Source organism: Stigmatopora argus, chromosome 23, assembly GCF_051989625.1.
Source record: "Stigmatopora argus isolate UIUO_Sarg chromosome 23, RoL_Sarg_1.0, whole genome shotgun sequence".
In the NCBI taxonomy this organism is placed as follows: Eukaryota; Metazoa; Chordata; class Actinopteri; order Syngnathiformes; family Syngnathidae; genus Stigmatopora; species Stigmatopora argus.
Window position 1 is genome coordinate 9074797 of NC_135409.1, and position 21969 is coordinate 9096765.

Genomic DNA, 21969 nt, shown 5'->3' on the forward strand with positions numbered 1-21969 from the left:
GAGCGGAAACCTTTGCTGTGGTCACAATCTTGGTTTATGGCATCTCCTCTGTCCGTAGTCTGCCCATTATCATCATCATCATCATCATCATCATTATCATCATCATCATCATCATCATCATCATCACCATCATCACCACCATCATCATCACCATCATCATCATCATCATCACCATCACTAATCATCTGTGTTCATCACCACCATGCCTCATCTCATTCCTCTTTTCATCTCGCGGTAAGTAAGTTCCACATTTCATTGTCCTCTCCCCGATGCCAATGTTTTTTTTTTTTGGGTCTTTGAGCTCAGCCCATTCTGCGTGGCTGATCAAAGAGTTGATTTTTTATGTCTTTCTTCCAATTATTATCAATTACCCTATGATATTATATTAGTCTTGATTTTGAATATGTCTGGGTATAATGGACTCTATGCACGCAGCACTTGGGCGGCCACTCAAAGTCCCCGTAAAGTGAAAAGAAAGCCCTACAAATAGAACAAATCCGCCCTCCCTGGTCTGTGGTTTTCCCACGGGACGGCGTTCCGGTAGCTGGGAAGCCCCCTGATAGGTCTGAAAAACAACTTAAGGAGGCAGGTTAAGAAAGAGTGAGACCAATTTAAAGGAAATAAGTTTATTACCAGACTGCAGAAATGGGGAGAGCTCGAACAGCGTGATCGCTCACCGTCTGTTGTCCTTGCAGCTCTCTCCGAATGACCAGTGAGTGGGTACACGGTCGATTGGTCGCCGGTCTTTTGGTCGCCCGGAAGGTTATTGATAATTACCATTAAATGGTTGCTCAAATTCCCTAAATACAAACTGCCAATGACTATTTAGTCATACTTAATGCCCTAGTCATTATTAGGCTAAAGAAAAGCTCCAAATTTCCCGGACTTTTATTGTGCATTGTTGGAGAACTTGTTCTTGACCCTGACGAACGTCGCTTCTTAAAGGGACAACGCATGTACATAAAAACTCTTCTACACTCACACCTGGGCTCAGTGAAACTGCTCATGGCCATTGTTGGCTTTTATACCGTAGACTGTGTTGTTTTACCTTGTTTTGTCGCCGTTCTTTAGGTCGCCGGTCTTTTGGTCGCCCGTTGTTGCGGTCCGGGCGACCAAAAGACCGGCGACCAAAAGACCGGCGACCAAAAGACGGCGACCAAAAGACTGGCGACCAATCGACCACACCCGAGTGAGTGAGTCTTATATACAGGCAAAAGTGACAGTTGTCAGCAGGACTTTGGACAGATAGGTTTCAGTCATTTGCAGGGCAAAGATTGATTGATTGATTGATCAGCGTCGGACAGTTGAGTGTTTGTGCTGACATGTCAACTCAATCACAAGACTAAGATTGATTAATCAGTCAGACTGTTGAGTCTTGTTTATGCTGACATGTCAGCCATTCACCGTTTGTATGACAACGATGCTTTCATACTCACAAAAACTGATATCATCTTAAACCGCCGTCGAGAGCAAAAACTCTTGGGCCGCCCAAAACGCCGCTCGTGCGTAAAGTCCATCATCATCTTCTTCTAGATTTGATGAGCAATGGTGTGCTAGTGGTGACGATTATATTTTCACTTTTGATTGGTCGCCGTGTACGTGAAACGTGTCCGTCCCTCCCTCCCTCCCTCCGTCGGTCGGTCGGAAATGGTGCTACGCGTCCGAAGCCATCTGTACAGGGAGGAACTAGTTACTAGTGCGTCATCTTCTAACCAATCGCGACGAAAAATTACAATCATAAATTGGGGCTCCAGGTCGGAGGAGGAGGAGTTTCCGCCCTGCCATTAGGAGGTTTTTAGGAACTCGCCATCGGTGGAAACTTCCCAGTCGACTCTCGCCGTGCACGGTCAAAGTACGGAAGTCGCCCTCCGGGTGTCGTTTGACGCCCTCAAAAACACTAAACCACAGCGACAGATGCGTACGTTTCCGACGCAGCGCGCGTGTATTTTTCTACTCGATGCCGATGCTAAGCTAGCGTACGGGTGAGCTGGTAGTCTACACGTATCAATGTAGCTTGAATAGTTATTCTTAAACGACGATCAAGCAATAGACTGCCCGCGATGAAGTTTCTCTGTTTTTTTTTCTCCCCATGTTGACTTACTGTTGGAATAATGATTAATACCCTTATAAATTATTATTAGTCATATTTAATCCAAACTGGAAGACAGCTTTCAACATAACTGGTTACAACTTGCAAGGAGGTACACTTGTGATGTCGTCTAGTCCACAAGGCATTCTACCTGGGCAGTAACTCAATCATTGTATTTAATCGCGACAAACGGAGAACATGCTTATGTCATCAAAACAATTGTCTTAGACAGTACAATAACACCCTAGAGTAGACGGTTAGAAAAACAACTGTGTAAGAATTACAGAAGTAAGCATAAAAGTTGGAACCGACACCCAAACAACGGTGTAAGGAATTGCATAATATTTTCCATTAAAAGGTAAACAAAGCATTCTAAGGTAAACAAAGCAGCCGTATTTTTAAACAATAATGCGATTATCGCCATCTGCTGCCAGAGTCCCGTCCAAACACGGGTTGTGTTTTGCCGAAAAGCGCACAGTCCTAAAAACAATGAAGTGTCCTCGAGCTGTGGGGCCTTGAGCGACGATGGGGAGGAAAAAATGTCCGTGGTCCTAACATAAATCAGGAATTAATTTATAGCCTTATTACGTATTAAAAATGCTTACAACACATATAGGAACATTCCATAATAAATCCAACATTTACCGTCATGTGAGCGCGGTGAAGAATGCTCGATTAATGATTTAAAAAAAAAGAAAGGAACGTTTCGTCGAATAAGGCAAGTGAACTTTGACTTGGATGGCAAACGAGTCGGGCGGGACGGTCCGAGTGGGTGTGCGACTTGTAGCTCTCGTACGAATGTGCATTGGATGTAAATGGCGCCGCCTATGGGGTGATCGGGGAATTTATCTTTGGGATGGCTTCGCTCTTTGTGCTCTTTTTCCTTCTTTTCACACACACACGCACACACACACACACACACACACACATAATACACTAAACCTGTCACATTTCTAATAAAGGCTTCTTTACTAGAAGAAGGGAAACGCCCGTCCGGTCATAAATGACACGCAGGCACGGTTCGGCCTTGAGAAATCCTGCGTTGAGTTCCTCGAACCGTGAGTCAATACGGCCTGACAGGCGCCGCCCCTCCAACGTCATTGGACAGCCTCGAGGGGAGGTCAGGGTTCACAAGTCGCCCGTGGACATTTCTTCTGTTTTTTCGGTGAGGCGTCTTCATCCTCAGGTGAGCGCCGACATGGACGCGATCATTTTTAGCATGATTTTATTTGATGACATGTTATGCTGCCTACTGGGGTAAAAAAAAAAACAAGAACTTTTGGGCCACAAATGAACAATATGAGTTGGTGGAAAATTTGCACTGTGTCTGCTTAGTGCAGGGGTCGGGAACCTTTTTGACAGAGAGAGCCATAAAAAAATCATATTTTCAAAAATCATCTTCCTGAGAGCCATACTCAAAATGTAAAAGTCAAAATACATGCAAATATATGCATTTTTAGTCATTTCACCACTTTTAAAGTACATAAAGACTGAATTCTTTTGATAACGTTGCTAGTCAATGAGTCTCAATGATTAAAAAGGCACTAGAGGTCAGAGTGTCAAAGCCACAGTGCCGATATAACGCTCCTATTGGTGTGTTTGGGACTCAGCTGTTTCCATATTTTAGCTCACGGGTTAGCGGAGAGCCTCGTGCACTCATCAAAAGAACCGCATGTGGCTCCCGAGCCATAGGTTCCCTACCCCTGGCTTAGTGGGACAATTTACTGACAGGGTTGATAAGACTGGAAAATGAATTTTTTAATCGCAGTATCAAGTATTCAAGACATGGATGACGTAATAAATACCAAATGGCAATTAGAAACGGCTGTTGATGCTTTCTAACTGTGCTGCAGTCGTTTGCCCTTTGACTTGATAGCAAGGCCAAGCTTCTGTACTCAGTTGCCAGCAAATGAAATCGAAACCCTGACAAAAAGTGCATAGAAAGCCATTATTTGGCTCCCCAAACAATGACGATGGCATTTAAGAAGGAATGCTACTGAACGGCGTCCCTTTCAGGCAGCCATGTCGTCCATCCCGGAGCTGATCAAGAAGAAGCGAGATGGCGGCGAGCTGAGCGACGGCGACATCAAGACCTTCGTGGAGGCCGTGACCCGCGGGAGCATCCAAGGCTGCCAAACGGGTGACGCACGCAAAAACACTGGCGCTACACGCGTGCCGGTCGTCCGCGGCCAGGGTCGACCGGCTCGCCCTTTCCATCCCGTGGTCCGAGCTCTTCGAGTCGGTCCTTCCGCGCCACGACGCCCACTGAAATTCTCTTCTCCGTCAGGCGCCATGCTGATGGCCATCCAGCAGCGGGGCATGGACTCGCGCGAGACGTCCACGCTGACCAGAGAGATGATGCTGTCCGGCCAAGTCATGTCGTGGCCCCCCGAGTGGGCGGGGCTGCTGGTGGACAAGCACTCCACGGGCGGCGTGGGCGACAAAGTCAGCCTGGTGTTGGCCCCGGCGCTCGCCGCCTGCGGATGCAAGGTGAGCGTGGAAACGCCAAAAGCGTGGCCTTTTGCCATCTCGGCCCAAAGCGTGGCCTTTTGCCATCTCGGCCAATTCCGCCGGCGCCGTCTCGGACAGGTGCCCATGATCAGCGGGCGGGGCTTGGCCCACACCGGAGGCACCCTGGACAAGCTGGAGTCCATCCCCGGCTTCGCCGTCTACCAATCAGCCGAGCGGGTGCGAGCCATCCTGAGCCAGGTGGGCTGTTGCATCGTGGGTCAGACGGAAACGCTGGTCCCCGCCGACCGCGTCCTCTACGCCGTGCGCGACGTCACCGCCACCGTGGACAGCCTGCCGCTCATCGCGGGTAACGTTCCAGCGCCCCCCACCCCTCCGAAAGGCGTCCCCGATCGTCGCCCGGACGACTTTTCTCGCCGCCAGGTTCCATCATCTCCAAGAAAGGCGCCGAGTCGCTGACGGCGCTGGTCCTGGACGTCAAGTTCGGCCGGGCCGCGCTCTACAAAGACTTAGACGGCGCCAGGGAGCTGGCGCGGCTCTTGGTAAGCGCGGCCGCTTGCCCCACTCCCGCGCCGCGTTCACGGCTTCGACTCTCGCAGGTGAAGGCGGGCAACGATTTGGGCGTACGCACGGCGGCGGTGCTGAGCCGCATGGACGGCGTGATCGGTCGCAGCGTGGGCGCCAGCCTGGAGGTGGTGGAATCCCTGGAGACGCTCAAGGGCGCCGGGCCGCCCGACCTGATGGAGCTCGTGGTCACCTTGGGTAACGAGCGGCGCCCCTTACTCTGCCCTCCGCGCCCCTTACTTGACTCTTAACCGCCGACCCGTTCCCAGGCGGCCTCCTGCTGGCCACGGCGGGCCTGGCGGCCGACCGCCGGGAGGGCGAGCTCCGGATTTCCCGCGCCGTGACAAGCGGAGACGCTCTGCTTAAGTTCCGGGCCATGATGGAGGCTCAGGGCGTCTCCGGGGAGACGGCCGGTGAGCTGTGCTCCCCCGACGCGGACTACTTCAAGATTCTCCGGAAGGCCCGGCATCAAATGGAATTGACCGTCGACCGCGACGGTGAGCGAAATGGTTTCCGTTCCAAATGAAAAGTCAACTCGTGCATCTGACGCGTGTCACCCTAACGCCACGTGGGGGCGATGTCCTCGCCCAGGCGTGCTGTCGGACGTGGACGGTTTGGTTTTGGGGCAAGTGCTGCATCAATTGGGGGCGGGCCGCTCGCAGGCCGGCCAGGCCGTCAATCACAGCGTGGGGGCCCAGTTGCTGCTCCCTCTGGGGCGGAAGGTCACCAAAGGTGGGTGTGGCCCGGCGGGGTGCGCTCCCGCCCAACTCCGTTTTTCCGACCGCCGTCTTTCTTTTATTTTAGGCACCCCGTGGCTGCGGGTGCATTACGAGGAGCCGGCCCCCGGTCCCGAGCAGATCCGGCGATTGCACGACGCCCTCGTGGTGGGCTCGGACGTGGAGCGGCCGAGGCCGGCTTTGGTGCAAGAAGTGCTGGTGTGACACAAATTGCGGGGATGCCATACGATTGTGGCGCAGAGCGTCTCTATTTCATTTATTAAAGCGTGGAAAGCACATCATGTGAACGAACAAAATTGATATAAAAATTGAAGGAAAAAAAAAGAAATTGCTGGCAGTCTATCAATGGACAACGGAATTGAGCGGCTCGGCTCGGATGTTTCCCAGGTCCAGCGTGGAGTCCGTCTCCTCGTCGATTTCGCCGATCACGGCTCTGCCGGACGGACCAAAGGAGAGAAGACAATGAGGTGGGTGATGACGGCGGCGGCGGCGGAGCACACAAAAGACCGCGGGGGCGACGGAAAGGTCAAAGTCCACCCACACGTTGTCCCCCCGCACGATGTAAAGTCCCAGAACCACTTGCTCCACGCCCTGACCCGAGCTGAAGACGCGCTCGTGACTCTCGTCCAGGATCAAGTTGATGGTCTGGTCAAAGCCCTTCAGCGTCCCCTACGCAAAACCAGACGGGACGTTAATACTTCAAGAGGAAGTCCTCAAGCAAATGATGCGGACTGTTTGTTTGGCTTCTGATTTTAAAAAACTCGGGTTTCCTCACCACAATCATCCTACCGTCTGACGTCACGATGGCCACCGTACCTGAGGGAGGGGCCAAACAAAATTTCACATCAGCGATTAAGGATGACCACGCCAGCTGTGACAAAACGCAAGCATAGCAGACGTTGATGTTGGGTTTTTTTTTAGTGAACAAGTAAAACGCGAGCCCCCATCATTACGTTTCCTATAACGCTGAGCGCGAAAAGTCACAAAAAAGATTGCTGTAAATTAACATTAGCTGGAAAGGAGCACGCGAGTTCGGTAGCTAGCGGTAGCATACGGTTAATGTAGCTCTCCAGCGCCGTGGACATGCTTCCGTTTCCCGATGCCGAGTTCCGCCGTCCACCTCCCTCAACTCAAGACTTTAAATGTTGGATTTCAACAAAGTGAAAGATAAACGGCGACAAAGTTCGGCGTTTGTGCTGTGAAACAGGAGCAACCAAACAACAGAAACTGCAAGTACAGACAGACGGTGAGAACGCAACGTCCGGTTCCGTTACACACCACCAATAACTTTTCTTTTTTTTTTAAATGTCATTGAAGAAAAAAAAGTCCAATATTTATAACCTGTCATTCATTCATAACCACAATAATAATAATAATAGTAGTAGCTATTTTTTCACACGCCAAGACTCGCTCCTGAAACGTCACATCCGGTTAGTCAACTACTTTTACTTTTAATATGCGAGGAATCCCAAAACGTTTTTCACAATCTACATTCAGGAAATACTTGGTCACAAATTATTGCCTTGGTGTAATGTTACGTCAAATTGTACATGTTTAAAAATGTATTTCACCAACGACATATATTTTTTTATTTGCCTGCCTGGCTTCATTAGCTGCCACCTTCCCACTTCAAATGGGATTGACGTCTAAGAGGGATAACCTCATTTGATTCGACGTCTATCGTCGTCAATGACACTCAAAGTGTTAATGATCGTTTACACACACAAAAAATAATACAATTTCTGTAGAAGTGGATTTTATTGGGCTGGTGGACTCAGTGAAGCAATGGCGCTCCCGGCGAAAGAAATGACAGGCAAAAATTCCAAAATTGTGTCATGAGTAGTTGATGTTTATTGTCGTTTGGTCGTCGTCCACACAGAGAAAGGCGGAGACGGCAGGAACGTCATGCTACCAAAGTATGAAATTTGTACAAAAATACTTTACAACATTGTCCGTGTTCCTGAAACAAGAGTTTTTTTCTTCTTCTTCTTTGTTTGGTTGGTTGGTGAAGCTACATGGAAGTCAACTCTCCTTTTCTCGTGGCAGTGCAATATGCAAATTCTCACACAGGCCATACACGCGTACAAACGGGGTGTTTGTGTGTATGGCGATATGGCGTGCATTCCTGAAGCCACGCCCTCGAGGCCTCTAGTCTATTTTCTATTGGTGGAAAAAGTCGGCCCTTATTCTTTTTGGGCGCCAGTTCAGCTGTGCTAGTTAAGCCCACGCTAACCTGACCGCTAATCGCTCAAAAGCTTTGCGCGAGCTCGGGTTAGCTAGCCCAACCCTTGACCCGAAGGTTAGCCCTGCTGTCACGAACTCTTGTTGTTAGCCCTGTGTTAGCCTTGTGCTAAGTTCTCGTTAGTCGCGATCTTGTCGTGTGCGCTTTATTTGCGACCGCTAGGGGGCGCTGTGCTTTAAACGGCTTGCCAGCGTCCGAGCGAACGACGGCCAATCACGAGTCTTTCCGTCCCGAGCGCATAGCAGCGAGTTTGTTTTTTCGGTGGCTTAAGAAAACGTCGACTTCCTAATGAGACGAAACAGCTAGCGGCTAAATGTTGACGTCACGGGCGTGTCACGACACGTTACCTAAAATGACAAAATGTTGTCGTGGGGTGAGCGACGACTCTGCCTTCTTTTCTTTCGTTTTTTTTTTACATCGCTTGAGGTTCGGTCGTCAAGGGAACAAACAGAGAAAAGTGACAACAGTCAATCAAAACACACAATTGATTAGCATAATTCATCACAGTTATTGGAGGGAGGGGGCGGGTCATGCTCGTTGGCGCGTGTGCTAGGGGGCGGGGTTGGAGAACCGATCCCAGCCAGGTGTCGCTTACGATTGGTTCCAGCCAATCTGCTGAATATGATGAATCATCTTGTCTGCCTATTGGCAGAGGGGCGGGATCACCGGACGACGACACGCACTCACGCACACACACACACACACGAACGGTATGGCCAGTCAACATGTGTAAACATTTAAAAAAAATATTTCAACTGCTTCGTGTCTTTCAGTGTCATCGTCGTCATTTTTTTTTTTTTTAAACCTTCCATCAAGGACGATTTCCATGGCACGCGAGTCCAATTCCAATCGCGTCAGATCCAAAGAAAACAGTGCGCGGTCGCGACCCGTCGGCGGTCTTTGTGCTTCCGTTGGAATTCCGCTTTCTTCTCTCGTCGTAGACCACGCCCCCGAGGGCGGGAAAGAGGGTGGGGCTCCGCTTGGGTATCGCGACGGGATGGGTCGGAGTCGGGATTTGATCTCGGCGCTCACCCGACGCCGAGATCAAGAGCGCTCCCGCTATCGATGGGGATCGGGAACGGGGTCAGAGGTCGGGAAGCGGGGCGGCGCCGGGCGAGGGGGGTCTCCGCGCGCTTTCGGGCCGCCGTTGCGGGCCAAAGGTCAGAGGCGGTGTCGAGCACCGAGGAAGACGCGGCCCGTCGGGTCCCTACACGGACGTGTTGGTGACCAGCGCCGGCCCCGGTCCCGGACCCGTCCCCGTCCCCTGCCCGGGTTTCTTCCACCGGATTGGCGCGCCGTCCTCGCCGAACGCTTCCTTCTGGCCGCCGACGGGTCGAGGGCCCCGGCCGTCATCGGCGGCGCCTTCCGAGTGATTGGTCAGCGAGTCGGCGGGGTTTCGGCTGACCACCAAATCCAAGCGGTCGGGCGACTCGGCGATGAGGGGGACCACCAGGCAGCAGTCGAAGTCCCGAGTGCGCACGTGATTGATCTGACAAACAAAAAACAAAAAACATTGTGACGACTCGGACTGAACGTTGGTTGGTCATCTGGGCCCCGCCGGGGGCGGTGGACCTTCTTACCTGCAGGAGGCGGTCGTACGCTCGCAGGCCCCCGCGCTCGGCCGGCCCGCCGGCCCGGATATTGTTGACGTAAACGCCGCAATCCAAGACGCCGTCCGACACGCTGAAGCCAAAGTCCTCCGAGTCACAAGACTTTTCCAGACTCAGCTGCAAGGCGTCAATGGAACGTTAGCACGTTAGCAGGTTAGCGCGCGCTCACGATCGAAGTGTGTTCTAACGAACGACACCTTGTGAAGTTCCACGGGCGTCTGGTTGAGGATGTCATTGACTTCCTGTCTCATCTTCTTCATGGCGAAGGCTCTGCGTTGGGGGTCGGAGGGCAAGGTGTTGGAGCGCGGGGTCACCTGGGGGGGGGTCAAGGCCAGTCGCGCGTTACGCGCCGGCGAGGTGGGGGCTCGGCGGCGCTCGGCGAGTGGCTCACCTGTGGGCGTGTGCTACTGCGTTCCTGGAAGCTGCCCTGGCGTCCCAACGAGGTGCGATTGGGGGACGGGTCGTGGTTGAGGCTAATGGTGGAGCCCGACATGATGGTGGCCTGGAAACGGATCGCGTGCAGCGTTGGGGGAAAAAACAAAGCCTCGAGTAGAAAGCGAGCGAGCATTTGTCTTCGGCCAATTGAATGAAGCCAGCGTGCATGTCTTGGATTTGGCGCAAAACCACGTGCCTGGCTGGCAAACAACACCAGTTTATGGGGCTAGTAACGCTAGTAACGATGCATTGGAGTTGAATAGCGCAAAAAGTCACTCATAAATGTTAGTCAAAGTCACTTTGGTGGATGCTGTTAGCGTTGCCTTCAACACGAGAGCGTGAAGAAGAAAAAAAGAGCATTAGTGGATCAGACAAGTAGGAGAGGAAAGATGGAGGATAGCAATACCCCAGCCAAGAGCTTCCACTCCTTTTCCGGCTCCTGGAAAACAACCAGCCTCTTTTTTTTTTTGCTGTGCTTTTTCAGGGCGCCCTATTTTCTAGAGTCCCGCCCCCTCCGCGTTACCCATGTGTCGGTATTTGTGATCTGACTCGCACTGATGTTGTGTGTATGTGTGCGCACCTCCAGTTCCCTGAGGATCCCGCTCTGCCCACACGTCTCCAGATCCTCCAGCGCCTGCGACCAAAAATTCTCCTCCTGGTCCGGTTCTGTCCCGTCGTGACCCGTCGTGAACCTGCACCCCCCCGGACAAGTAAAAGGCAGGTCAGTCTGGTAAATCGTATCGGCTAGAGGTCGACGACGGTCGTCGTCGCCGCCCGTGGCGAACGCTCCGTTTAGTATGTTTAAAACCAGGGGTCCCCAAACCGGTCCTTGAGGGCCGGTGTGGGTGCAGGTTTTTGTTCCAACCGGTCTAGCATAAACAGTTTGACCAATGAGATTTCAGCAGAAAACAAGAAGCACCTGACTGCAATCCACTGATTGCACTTGTAGGACACCAGATTGGTGAAAAGGTGTCCTCTTTATGGCTTGGAATGAAAACCTGCACCCACCACGGCCCACGGTGGAATAGTTTGGAGACCACTGGTTAAAAGGGTCACTTGCCCGCCGAGCGTGACGCGTTCCCAGTCGTCGTCGAGGCTCGACGGGTCCGCCGGCGGCTCGGTCCTCAGGCGGGAGGAAGCGTGGGAACGCCCGTCGCCGCTCTTGGCGTTGCGCCACTCGTGGAAAGGGAACGGCGACGACTGGAAGGAAGGAGCTGCGACCGACGCGGCCGCCGACGTCAGCGGACGTCCCGGCGGCGGCGGACGAGGCCCGCGGGGCCGAGGCGCCTACCGGGACCGGCGAAGCCGTGGTCCGCGTTGGAGCCGTCCCAGGACTCCACGGCGCTGTCGACGGAGGGCGGCGCGCCGAACATCCTCTGAGCCGGAGGCGGCGGCGGCTCCTCCGCCGTCTCGCCGTCGTGGTTCTCCCGAGAGCCCACGGGTCGGGGTTCGGGACTGGCCACTGCACGCACGGGGAGGCCACCTTGAGCCCGTTTGGAAGCGGCGGGCCGCCACGCCGACGGAGACGTACGCTCGCCGTGCTTCTTGATCTTGAGCGTGACCGTCTCGCCGGCCTGCTGCAGGAGGAGGATGGCCTCGCTCAGGGGCTTGCCCTTCAGGCTGCTGCTGTTGATGGCCAGGATGCGGTCGCCCACGTGGATGGCGCCCGTCCTGAAGGAAGCCGACGGCGGCGTGAGAGCGAGGTCCGGCGGCCGGTCCGGCAGCCGGTCCGGCCCACCTTTCCGCTAGGCCTCCCTTGGTGAGCGAGGAGATGACGATGGGGTCGAAAGGCTCCTCGGTGCCCGAGATGGTGATGCCCAGGGGTCCCCCGTAGCGTTGCAGCTCCACCGTGTAGATGATGCTCCCCGACACTTCCTGCTCATCTGGGAGCGAGGTGGACTCTCATTGGGAACAGATTCCGGATCCGGGACGGGACGGGCCCGTGGGTCCTTACCCGAATTGTCCTCGTCTTTGCGTATCTTGAGCTTGACCAGCTCTTCGCATTGCTGCAGGATCTGCACCGCCTCCTCCATGGAGCAGGTCTCCACGCGGATGTTGTCGATGGCCAGCAGCTTGTCCCCCAGCTCCAGCGTCCCCGTCCTCCGGCGCCGCAACGAACGCCACGTCAGCACGTGAGCTCCGACGTCTTCATTTGCGGGAGCCCGTGCGACCTCGAGCCTTACCTGTGAGCCACGCTGCCCTTCTTGATGTCCGAAATGATGAGGGGGTCTCCCGCTTTCCTGTTGGAAGGAGCTGCGGCACAAGCACGCCTTAGCGGGCACGTTCGCTTGGGGCCCCGCCCTCGCCCTCGCCCTCGGCCTCGCCAAACTCACAGCTGATGGTTATCCCCAGCTCCACTCCCGGCTTCTTGGGGAGCTTGACGTGGAACGTCCCGGAAGACGGGATGACCGATTCTAAGACGAGGCAAAAGCGGTTGGAGGTCGGTCACTCAAAACCCAGACGGCGGACGCCGAAGCCGCTCGTACCCACCCGCCACGTCGAACTCGATCTCCAGGGTGAGCTGCGCCGTAATGGAGGAGTCTCGAAGCAGCTGATTGGTTTCTTCTAAGGTGGAGTCTTCCGTGGGAACTCCGTTGATGGACAAGATGCGGTCGCCGATTTGGAGAATGCCGCACCTGCCAAGGCGAGCGCCGCCCGCGGGTCAGACGGCGACGACGACGACGCCCGACCGACGTCCGTCTCACCTCTCCGCGGGACTGTCGGGATCGATGTAAGCGATGAGCGGCGGCGAGGAGAGCGTCTCGGTGGCGAAGACGCCGCCTTGCAGCTGGAGGCCGAAGCCCATGATGCCGTCGCCCGGCAGGGTCACCTCCGTGGTCTCCGTGTGGACCACCTGACCGGCCAGGCCCACCGTGCTGGACGCCAGGGACACTGACGCCGAGGGAGGACGCCCGGAGGTTAGCTCGGAGTCTCTCTCGGCCACTCTCCGGCCGCCTTTGACCGCGATACACGTCCAATCGCTCGGCCGAGCTCTAGAAACCGCCAGAAATGGGTCGCTCTCCCGCCGGATTGGACGTCTATCGTTGCAAACGGCGGCGACCGGCTTCGCGGCTAGCCGCGGAACCGCTAAATGTGACCGGCGGCGTGTTAGCGCCGAGTGCGGGGGTGGGCAAAGCCGCGCCCGAGGGCCGCCGCGGGCGAGGGTGGCTTTTTCTTCCCAACGGGGGTTGGTGGGCCGAAACCAGAAGCACCCGATTGGCGCATTGGTGGAAAGCTTTCGTCTTTAGAGGTTTGGAGGCAAAGAAAAGCCCTCCCCGGCACCCCGCAACCCGGGCGGGCGGCCCTTTGAGCAACAGTTTGCCCACCCCTGCCTGGCTTAGTGAGTGAGTTGAGTGAACAAATACAAAGCGGATGCTCACAGGAGCTCTTGAAGTCCTTCTTCTTCTGCTTCTTCCTCATGAGCGTACCCCGCGGGCTAGTGGGGTACGCGTTCCTGGGCGCGCTCATGTTGAGGGACGACAGACTGTATGCCGACATGGAGCCCGGCGAGAACCCGTGACCCAAGGCTGCGAACACAGCCGCACGTCAAGGGGACGCGCCAGCCGACGGCCGACGCCGGCCCGACCCGCGGCAAAGAGAGGCGCACGTACGCGGATTGTTCGTGTGGCGGTTGTGCGACCTGCCGCCCGATTGGTCGGGGTGGTAGGTGTTGTAGTGGTAAGGGGGGAGGATAGGGGCGGAGTTTCCGCTCTCCCAGGGGAGGGGGCGAGGAGAACGCTGCACCTTGACTGCACGCACACACATGCGCGCACACACACATGCAGGGGTTCAGGGGGGTCGCGGGGCGTTCAGGTTAAGACGGGAGGGCGAGAGCGACGGCGTTTTCCCCCTCGGCGTCGCTCGGCCTCGTACCTTGCTGCTGCGGCGCGCCCAGCGCCGGCGGCCGGGCCCGGTGCTGGGGCAGGATCTCCATGCGGACGTTGTGGCAGGACGCCGAGAGCAGTTGCGTGGCTTCGGCCAGGGAGCAGAACTCCATGGATTTGCCGTCCACCGACAGGATGTGATCGCCCGCGTGCAGGGCGCCGCATCTGCGCGTGCGGCCAAATCAGGGCGGAGCACGCAGAGGAGGCGGTGTCGGCGGTGGCGGCGGTGGCGGCGGCGGCGGGGGCGGCGGCGGCGGCACACCCACCTGTCGGCGATGCTGGCCCGTTTGACTTTGTCGATGACGATGACTTGCTTGCTGCAGAACATGGACGAGGACAGGGCCACGCCCAGGCTGGAGCCCGCCGCCTTGGCCACCTCCACCAGCAGAGGGCCCGAAGCCGAGGACACCGACTCTGAAGGCGGGGGCCGGAGGGGCAAAGGTCAGTGGCTCGCCCGCTCGCTCGTCGGCCGGAGTTTCGTTGGCGTGCGCCGACCCATGACGGAGACGTCGTACTCCAGCAGCATGGTGGCTTCCTGTCCGCTCTGCTTCAGGACGCCGGTGGCCTCGGCCAGCGTGTTGCCGTGGAGACGGATGCCGTCGACGCTCAGCAGCCGGTCGCCGGGTTTGACGCTGCCCTCCCTGTCGGCCGGCCCTCCCGACCGCACCGTGGCCACCACGATGGGTCGGCACTTGTTCCTGTCTTCGCTGGCTCCGCCTACGGGAGAGACGCCGCCGTCGGCGATTATTCCTGGAAGGCAGGCGGCGTCGCACGGCGCATGGCACGGCGCACGGCACGGCGCACGGCACGGCGCACGGCACGGCGCATGGCACGGCGCAACCCGCTCCCACCTCTGATGACAAATCCGAAGCTGTTGCCTTCCTTGTGGAGCGTGACTTCCACCGTCTTGAACAGGACGCCCGAGCCCTGCACGGCTACGAAGCGAGAGGGCGGGACGTCAGCGCGGGGCGACGGTGGCGGCCAGGAGACGGCGGCGGCGTCGGCGGCGGACGTACAGACGGGAGGAAGCTCGTACTCCACCTCCAGCAGCACACGCTCGCCCACATTCTTCAGCAGGCTGATGATCTCGTCGTGGCGGAACTTGGCCAAGTTGATGCCGTTGACCGAGCGGATGTAGTCGCCCACGTTCAGCTGGTCGCTCCTGCGGGAGGGAGAGTTAGGGCGGGCTGGAGTCGCCCGGCCGGCCGCCCAGCCTGCACACCCAACCGGCCCGCCCCCCTACCTGGCGGCGATGCCCCCCGGCCTGAGGTTGGACACCCGCGGCTTCCCGTCCTTGTCCACGCCGCCCGACACGGTCAGCCCCAGCGTGGTGCCCTCCTTCTTCATCAGCTCCACCAGCGTGCACCCCCGGAACTCGTCCGGTATGCTCTGCCTCCTGATGGCCAGCGCGCCGTCCGACGGCCGCGAGCCCGCCGGATGCTTGCCGTACGGACCTTCATCTGCCGACATACACAAAGACGGCGGCGACGGCGCTCAAGCGGGAGGACGGCGGAGCGCTAAACCGCGGCTACACGGCAAGTAGGCACGACGCGAGCACTCGTTATCCGACATGATGAATATTACATGGCTCGCTGTCTTTCTTCCCGGATGTCTCTTTCCTCGCTGACGCACGCACACGCACGCACGCACGCACGCACGCAGGAATGTCAATCGCAGTCCAATTTGCGATAAACGATGCTGTCATTTCTATCTCCCGCACACGCCGTGCTCACTCTACCTTTATTCACCCTGCGCAGGATCTGACATCGGCATTTGAACGAGACGGCGATCATGATGAAGCCTCCAACACGGCGTCGTCGGCCCCCCCGGCCAGCGCCATGCACGCACGATCGCCGCCGGCCTCCCTCTAATCCTCCCGACGCTCGTCTTCCACCGACTTCTCCGTCGTTCGGCCTCCGCCGCCGCCGCCAGCCCTCCTCAAGCGGACGCCGTCGCGCGGACGAGGATGAGGACGGCGAGGGAGGAGGAGGAGGAGGAGGAAGAAGAGGGGGAGGGCGCTGCAGATGTGGAGCGCCGCCATGAAACGAGGATGAGGATGAGGAGGGGGAGGGGGAGCCCGCCCCATCCCGTGGCGTGATGACGAAGGAGGGGAGGAAACGGCACAGGACGCCAAAGAGCCCTCGTCCTTAACTCTTTGACTTCCACGGACGCTCGCGGGCGTGACCAATCAGTATACGTCCAATCCTTTTGCAGTTGGTCAATGAAGACGTTCCAACGGATGGGACGCCTACAGCCGCCAATGGCGATGAAACACGATCGCCCACGGCCCACCACCCCGTCTATTGCCATCGACACGACTCCCGCCGCCGGCCCTTTACTAAACGAGCCTTTATACACAGCTCGCGGCGTGCTCAATGAATTTTTAATGTGGGAAGTCAGGTGAGGAGACCAACGAGGCGTTCAAGTACATTAAGGACATTTCAGTGACTATACGCACAGCCCCCCCCCCCCCCCCCCCAAATCTCATCCAAATGAACCTTCGCACGGACTTTCTGACACCGTCATCAGCGGGGGGAAAGCAACGCCCGCAACGCAATGCCGACGCGCGATTGGATGTCGCGGTGGAAAGGGGCACGGTCCAATTCCACATGTAGGTCAGTGTTCCACATTTGCATGATGCCCGATTAATTTCATCACGCCTGATTGACGTGTCTTTTAACGTGTCTTTTGCGGAAAGCCCTTTTCTCCACCGACGACACGGCCAACCGGTTCACGCTAACCCGCGCGGGGCGGCGGGGCGCCACCCGCAGGTAAGGACCAGAAACCGTCACGGTCCGCCGGATGTTAGCGACGTACGCCGCAGCGCCTGTTGCCGTGGCGACGAGCTGCTGAATAATTAAAGGGAGCGAGCGACCCTACGAGTACAAAGAGCAATTTTTAGACCGGGTCTTAAAAGTGAGGCTAAAAGGAGAGACCCGTGCTTTTGGGTACGCTCCGGTGGAGTCGTGTTGGACTCGGACGCTTAGTGCTCGTTGTTGGCGGGGGAGCCCACGGGAATTAGGTGCGCTTTCAAATCCTGGACTCCTTTTAAAAGTGCTAACACGGAGGGCGTCATCTTACGTAGGCTAGTCGGCCAGGGCGCTAACACGTGGACGACTTGAGTGTCACGGGCCCGAGCGACATCATTCTGTCTCGTTGACATGCAAATGTATGCGGGCCACTCGGCGACGGGCAAATGCTGCTCTTTATTGTTTGCCGGTGATACGGATGGATTCCGGGTCTCAATATGAGCCGTTTCTCGGGGCTGGAACCCCCACAAAAGGCAGTACGACCACTGACCGACCGTCGCAGGTTTCGGTGGCTTAACTCGGACCACGCGTACGGCAGACGTCCAGAACCTTGAGGTACACTGGAGCCAGAAGCAGTCCGTGCACTTCCTGGAAAGTGTAGACCAAGGCCGAAGCTCATACATCTCCATCTCTTGACAATCGGGCTCTCCACGAGAAAGAATCGGAATTGAGGCAGAGCGGATAAGACGTACACGCCGACTTTGAAACTCAAAGTGGTCTGCGTTCCCACCACGCGAGGTCCAAACGGCCGTCCGTGGTGAACGTGCCAACTTGCGCGGTCGTGGGACTCGCCAAAGTACTTGCACATATGCTGTGCAAAAGCATCTTTTTGACTTCCCGTTCTTGTCGTTACCCAGCAAGCACCTGGTGGCTCACCTGCGCACCGTTCAATGAAAGCGCGCACACCCACCGCGTCCCCCGACTAGGCTCGTTTGTGGCGGACTCACGTAACAGGCGCGCGTGGTACTTGCTGGCGTAGAAGTAGACGTCGTCATAGCCTTCCTGGTAATCGTCGGCGGCGCGGTACCTCCTCCGGCGCCTCCTCTGGAGGAGGCGCAGGAGAGCCAGGAAGCGCTCCATTCCTCCTGGCCAGGCGGTTCCGGGAAGCCTCTCTCTCCGCACAAAGGAGACGGCTCGGGTTTCTTTTCGCGCACACCTCCGGCTGGCGCACGCTCTTTGCAGCCTGGCTTCAGCAGCAGCCTCCTCCCGGCCCGCCCCAGCCAATCACAGCGCTCCCAACACACCCCCTTATTCGCTGTGTGTGTGTGTGGGTACTTGAAGAGTCAGCAGACAGGACTTTTCTTCCTTCCTTCCTTCCTTGCATCCTTCATTCATTTCTCCCTCCCTCCATCCTTTGCACCATTCATTCCTCTTTTTATGACACACTCGGTTCCACCGAGGGGGGTTACTCACTTCCGTCAAGGAGTTCCACCAAGGAGCAGAAGCCAAGCGAATACCGGGAACAAAAATGAACATCAACAGGGCACGCTTGCTTCCAATGAATCAAAGAGTCCAAAATCCATCTTTCCGGAGAAATGCGTCTCGTCCAATTTCTATCGCATGAAAATGTTGAAACAAATAATGCAAGAACTGCTTTTGTAGAAGGTAGCTTGCATGAAAATCTAGTCCGGTAGGATTGTGGAACAAAAAAAAGTGTAGAATGCAGACAAGCGGAATCAACGTTGTACTATAATCAGCAGTAAACTAGTGGGGCAGAATTGACTGCGCCCTCTTGTGGTCGCGTACGAGTAGCGCTCAAATGGTGTTCTTTGGCAGTGGCGAACAAAGCAATGAGCGCTTCCTCGGAATCATTTCACCAATCTTTTCTTCAAATAAAAGCACGTGTCTGATCTTTGGTGTCAAAAGAGAGAAAGAGAGAGAGATGCTAAAAATGGCAAAAGTCTCCCGTTCGCAGGATGCCGCCGCGCCGCCGCCGCTCAGCGATTGGCCGTCTGGCGGAGCGCGCGCGTTTAATCGCATTCTCCACACGCGCCGGCTTAGCCGCTCCCCCAACCACGGCGTCCGTATCGTCCTCCCCCAGCGTGGGCCAAATTCATCGACTCTGTCGGCCCAGCGGACAGACGCCAGACGGAGCCCGAGGTGCTGGGCTTTAATGGACGTCCGCGTGGCTGGCCTTCATTCCTAATGGATGCTCGCAAACACAATGCGGCCCAATCTAGAGCAACAAAGTCGAGCAGAAAAAAAAGACCGGACTCCCTCAATTAGGACCCGTTAGGATCGGCGGGGACAGCGGCCAGCGGTGGCCAGCGGTGGCCAGCGACCAGTCCCGCCAAGGATGAGCGAAAACAGCCACAACGTAAAGCTAACTAGCTCTTGGGGTCACTCGAAAGTAGTCGCAGTAGTTGGCGGCGAGCGGCCATGCGGGGGCGACAAAGCGTCACCGTTTCAGCTCTGCTTGCTTTTAGTGTAGAGCGCGTGGAAGAATGGGTTACGCTTAGACCACCGATTTTCCTCAAGATAGATTTCAAAGCCGTAAAAATAATGCAAATGTCACCAATAAATGATCAATCACTTTGCTAGTACAGTGGTACCTCGTCATACAAAATTCTCGTCTTACGGCGGAAATTTCGATCGAATAATTCGCCCGTCATGCCATCAAAATTTCGTGATGCGACCAAGCCAGGTCTTTTTTGCATATCTTTCGTGTATAACAATATCTACGAGCACGGAACGATTAATTCAGACGAGTTTCTCCTACGACCAGGAAACGCACAACGCGCATGCGCGGGCAAAAAGAGGGCTTTCTGGGTAATGAAGTATACTCGTGCACACAACACCCATAGGCAATGGCAACCTTTCTCAGAATAAAACTTCATTACCCACAATCAATACGTGGGTAAGCTCAACTATTGTATTTCCTGTTATTCTTTCTAAGGAAAGAAGCTCCCGCGATCGTTCTTTCAAGACTATTTCTCATTGGCAAGTGGTCGTGCGTTATCCTATTGTGAGGAGGACATTTGTGTGCATCATTTTGGGAATAGTATTTTGAAGGGAATAGTACAACAGCAAACAGTCCATCGATAGCGAACATGAGGGTGCAGGCGTGGCAAACCGCTAACCCGGAAAACCAAGGTAACAAAAGACAAAATTAGAATTCAGTTTTGTGTAAAGTTACATTAAACATATGTTTGAGTGTCTGTATATATTAATCCAAGTTCATTTAAATTTGTTTGTTCCGTTTACGAGTGCGTTGTCGTGGGAAAAAAAAACGAACGCTGTTTACGTTCTGATCTGTTCCTGTCATTCGTTTCTAAAGGGAAGCAGACCGCAGTCCTGAAAAGCGACCCGTGGATCGGATCATATCCCAAAACGATCGTCTCCGCCGCCGATTCAGCGTCAAACACGCTTCCACTTGGGAAAAATCCAAGTTACCAAAGCGCAATTCAGCGTCGGTGACTGACTGACCTTGATTCACCACACGGAGGACGCCAAAGGAAGCGCCGCCGCTAAAAGGTGAACCCGCACGCCAGGCGAATTCAAGCAGAAAATGACCCGATGTTTGTTGGATGCCGTTAGCTCGGCGCTCTACCTGGATGGCGCGCGAGGCTCGGTGCCAGTGTGCCAGCCGTGCTTGCGTGCGTCCGTCCGGGCAACAAATTCAGGACAGAATGGCACTAGCAAAAAGTGCTTTCCTCTTTTGCAAGTGGAAGTTCACGCACGTTTCTGGTGAAACGCGCGGCGCCCGAAAAAGATGGAAGCACTGGCGCGCGAGATCCCAAGGACACGAATGAGCAGAGTTGTGACATCTCTGAAAGGACGGCGTGTGGAATCGTGCCCGTCCGTGCGAGACAAAAGTGTCGTGGGCTTTCACGCCTGCGCTAAAAGGATTCGTCGGTCACCGACCGCCTTTGACGGCGACGGACGTCCGATCCGTTGCGGCCCCGTCGGCGTCGCTAGTGTTACTCCGGTACGACCTTTGGAACCACGAGATGAAGCAAACGAATGCGAGTCGTCCGTCACGCACACGCGACCATGAAAGGTCCATGAGAAAGTCTTTGCTCCATCGCCGCCAACAAGCAAGCGAGCGAGCGAGCGAGCGCACGGCGATGACCTGTGAAGCATCACTTAGATGGTGAACTTAGGCGTTACTATTTGTCAGGGTTGTCGACGTGCGAGCAGACCAATGGGTGACACGGACTCGAGCCCGGGGGCGGTGACGTGCGCGCCCTCGGGCCACAGCCGGCAGGTACGGGCCTGCGGGCTAAGCTAATCTGCTAGCTTCACCTCCTGACGTCACGTCAATCAACGGGCTGCACGTCCCAACGAGCCGCGCATGCACGCACGGCGTCGGGAGCAAAAGCCGGCAAACGCGCAAGTACGCCCGGTCGCCCGCCTGCCCCTCCCCGCGCACGCACGTACGCACGCACGCACGCCTGCAGGAGTGAGCGCTCGGTGGCGGCGGCTGCGTTCCGTTCCGATCCGATGCGACCCGATCCGATCCTTACCGCCTTCCTGGTCCGCTTGGAGACAGGCCGGGATGTTCTTCTTCCATCCGGGCATGATGCACCTCAGGGCGGTTAGGGAGTCCAGGGCGGCTCGCTAGCAGACGCACAACACCGGCAACATCCTGTTAGCACCTTTAGCTTTAGCGTCGTGGAGGAGATCCACCTCCGCCTGCGTGCACTTCCTTTTAGCCCCTTCTTCGGCACGCGAGACCCCCACCCTCGCCCTTCCTCCCACCCTCACTCCCTCCCTCTCTCTCTCTCTCTCTCTCTCTCTGCCTGTCTTTGTCTGCGTCGCTCGCCCCCCCTCACCCCACCTAAATGGAATCTTGCGCTCACGGTGGTCTCGGGTTGGGGAGGGGGGCTAACGTGACGTCACGAAGAAGCCCGGGAGGGGTGGAAAATGGCCAAATGCTGGCGCATGCGCAGCCAATCCGATTTACCTGTCGGCCGTTCTCCACCAATGATTACTAGATTTGTACTTACAAGGCTATTACCTTTCCTATTTTAGCCCGGTCTGGATGGTTGAGGGCAATTTTCTTTTCTTTAATTGCCATTGAAATCTGACTGTTACGAATTTATTATCACCCTATTCTTCAGAAAAGGAAATGACCCTCCATTCAAGTTACTTTTTGCTTTTCCATATGGGGCAATTCCCACACATGG

At 55.9% G+C, this 21969-nt stretch overlaps 3 protein-coding genes across 8 annotated transcripts; 1 reads left to right on the forward strand and 2 right to left on the reverse strand.

Annotated features, from left to right (window-relative positions):
• The first annotated feature begins 3051 nt into the window (after positions 1-3051).
• On the forward strand, positions 3052-6137 carry tymp (thymidine phosphorylase). Its single transcript, XM_077593617.1, has 9 exons — positions 3052-3275; positions 4106-4229; positions 4377-4579; positions 4679-4907; positions 4982-5100; positions 5158-5320; positions 5392-5619; positions 5714-5854; positions 5927-6137. The coding sequence occupies exons 1-9, from the start codon at positions 3093-3095 to the stop codon at positions 6061-6063; spliced, it is 1527 nt and encodes a 508-aa protein (XP_077449743.1). The 5' UTR covers positions 3052-3092; the 3' UTR covers positions 6064-6137.
• On the reverse strand, positions 6084-7130 carry lsm8 (LSM8 homolog, U6 small nuclear RNA associated). The gene is made up of 4 exons (XM_077593619.1): positions 6914-7130; positions 6635-6675; positions 6401-6528; positions 6084-6292 (listed from the first exon to the last, which is right to left on the reverse strand). The coding sequence occupies exons 1-4, from the start codon at positions 6942-6944 to the stop codon at positions 6202-6204; spliced, it is 291 nt and encodes a 96-aa protein (XP_077449745.1). The 5' UTR covers positions 6945-7130; the 3' UTR covers positions 6084-6201.
• A 557-nt stretch (positions 7131-7687) lies between these two features.
• Positions 7688-21514, reverse strand: grip1 (glutamate receptor interacting protein 1). Of its 6 annotated transcripts, none has more exons than XM_077593608.1 (23): positions 17788-19068; positions 15274-15490; positions 15047-15192; positions 14882-14965; positions 14526-14747; positions 14297-14444; positions 14020-14195; positions 13758-13895; positions 13527-13673; positions 12852-13038; positions 12637-12782; positions 12480-12560; positions 12330-12399; positions 12101-12246; positions 11885-12029; positions 11678-11817; positions 11438-11608; positions 11207-11360; positions 10727-10838; positions 10103-10213; positions 9909-10025; positions 9682-9828; positions 7688-9590 (listed from the first exon to the last, which is right to left on the reverse strand). In XM_077593608.1, the coding sequence occupies exons 1-23, from the start codon at positions 17918-17920 to the stop codon at positions 9309-9311; spliced, it is 3420 nt and encodes a 1139-aa protein (XP_077449734.1). In that variant the 5' UTR covers positions 17921-19068; the 3' UTR covers positions 7688-9308. The 6 variants fall into 6 exon arrangements, with proteins under 6 accessions (XP_077449734.1, XP_077449735.1, XP_077449738.1 ...); XM_077593609.1 differs by lacking the exon at positions 17788-19068 and adding an exon at positions 15769-16510; XM_077593613.1 differs by lacking the exon at positions 17788-19068 and adding an exon at positions 21307-21514 and having other exon boundaries at positions 9309-9590.
• Positions 21515-21969: the final 455 nt, after the last annotated feature.

Coding starts and splice junctions, on each gene's coding strand:
- tymp (XM_077593617.1), top strand. CDS start 3,093: ATGACACGCAGGCACGGTTCGGCCTTGAGAAATCCTGCGTTGAGTTCC. Junction 3,276..4,105: donor TGAGGCGTCTTCATCCTCAG/GTGAGCGCCGAC, acceptor CGTCCCTTTCAG/GCAGCCATGTCGTCCATCCC. Junction 5,620..5,713: donor ATTGACCGTCGACCGCGACG/GTGAGCGAAATG, acceptor GTCCTCGCCCAG/GCGTGCTGTCGGACGTGGAC.
- grip1 (XM_077593608.1), bottom strand. CDS start 17,920: ATGGAGCGCTTCCTGGCTCTCCTGCGCCTCCTCCAGAGGAGGCGCCGG. Junction 14,966..15,046: donor GTACGAGCTTCCTCCCGTCT/GTACGTCCGCCG, acceptor CTCGCTTCGTAG/CCGTGCAGGGCTCGGGCGTC. Junction 14,196..14,296: donor CGGGCCAGCATCGCCGACAG/GTGGGTGTGCCG, acceptor CCGCACGCGCAG/ATGCGGCGCCCTGCACGCGG.
- lsm8 (XM_077593619.1), bottom strand. CDS start 6,944: ATGTCCACGGCGCTGGAGAGCTACATTAACC. Junction 6,676..6,913: donor GCTGGAGAGCTACATTAACC/GTATGCTACCGC, acceptor CCCCTCCCTCAG/GTACGGTGGCCATCGTGACG. Junction 6,529..6,634: donor CAGACGGTAGGATGATTGTG/GTGAGGAAACCC, acceptor GGTTTTGCGTAG/GGGACGCTGAAGGGCTTTGA.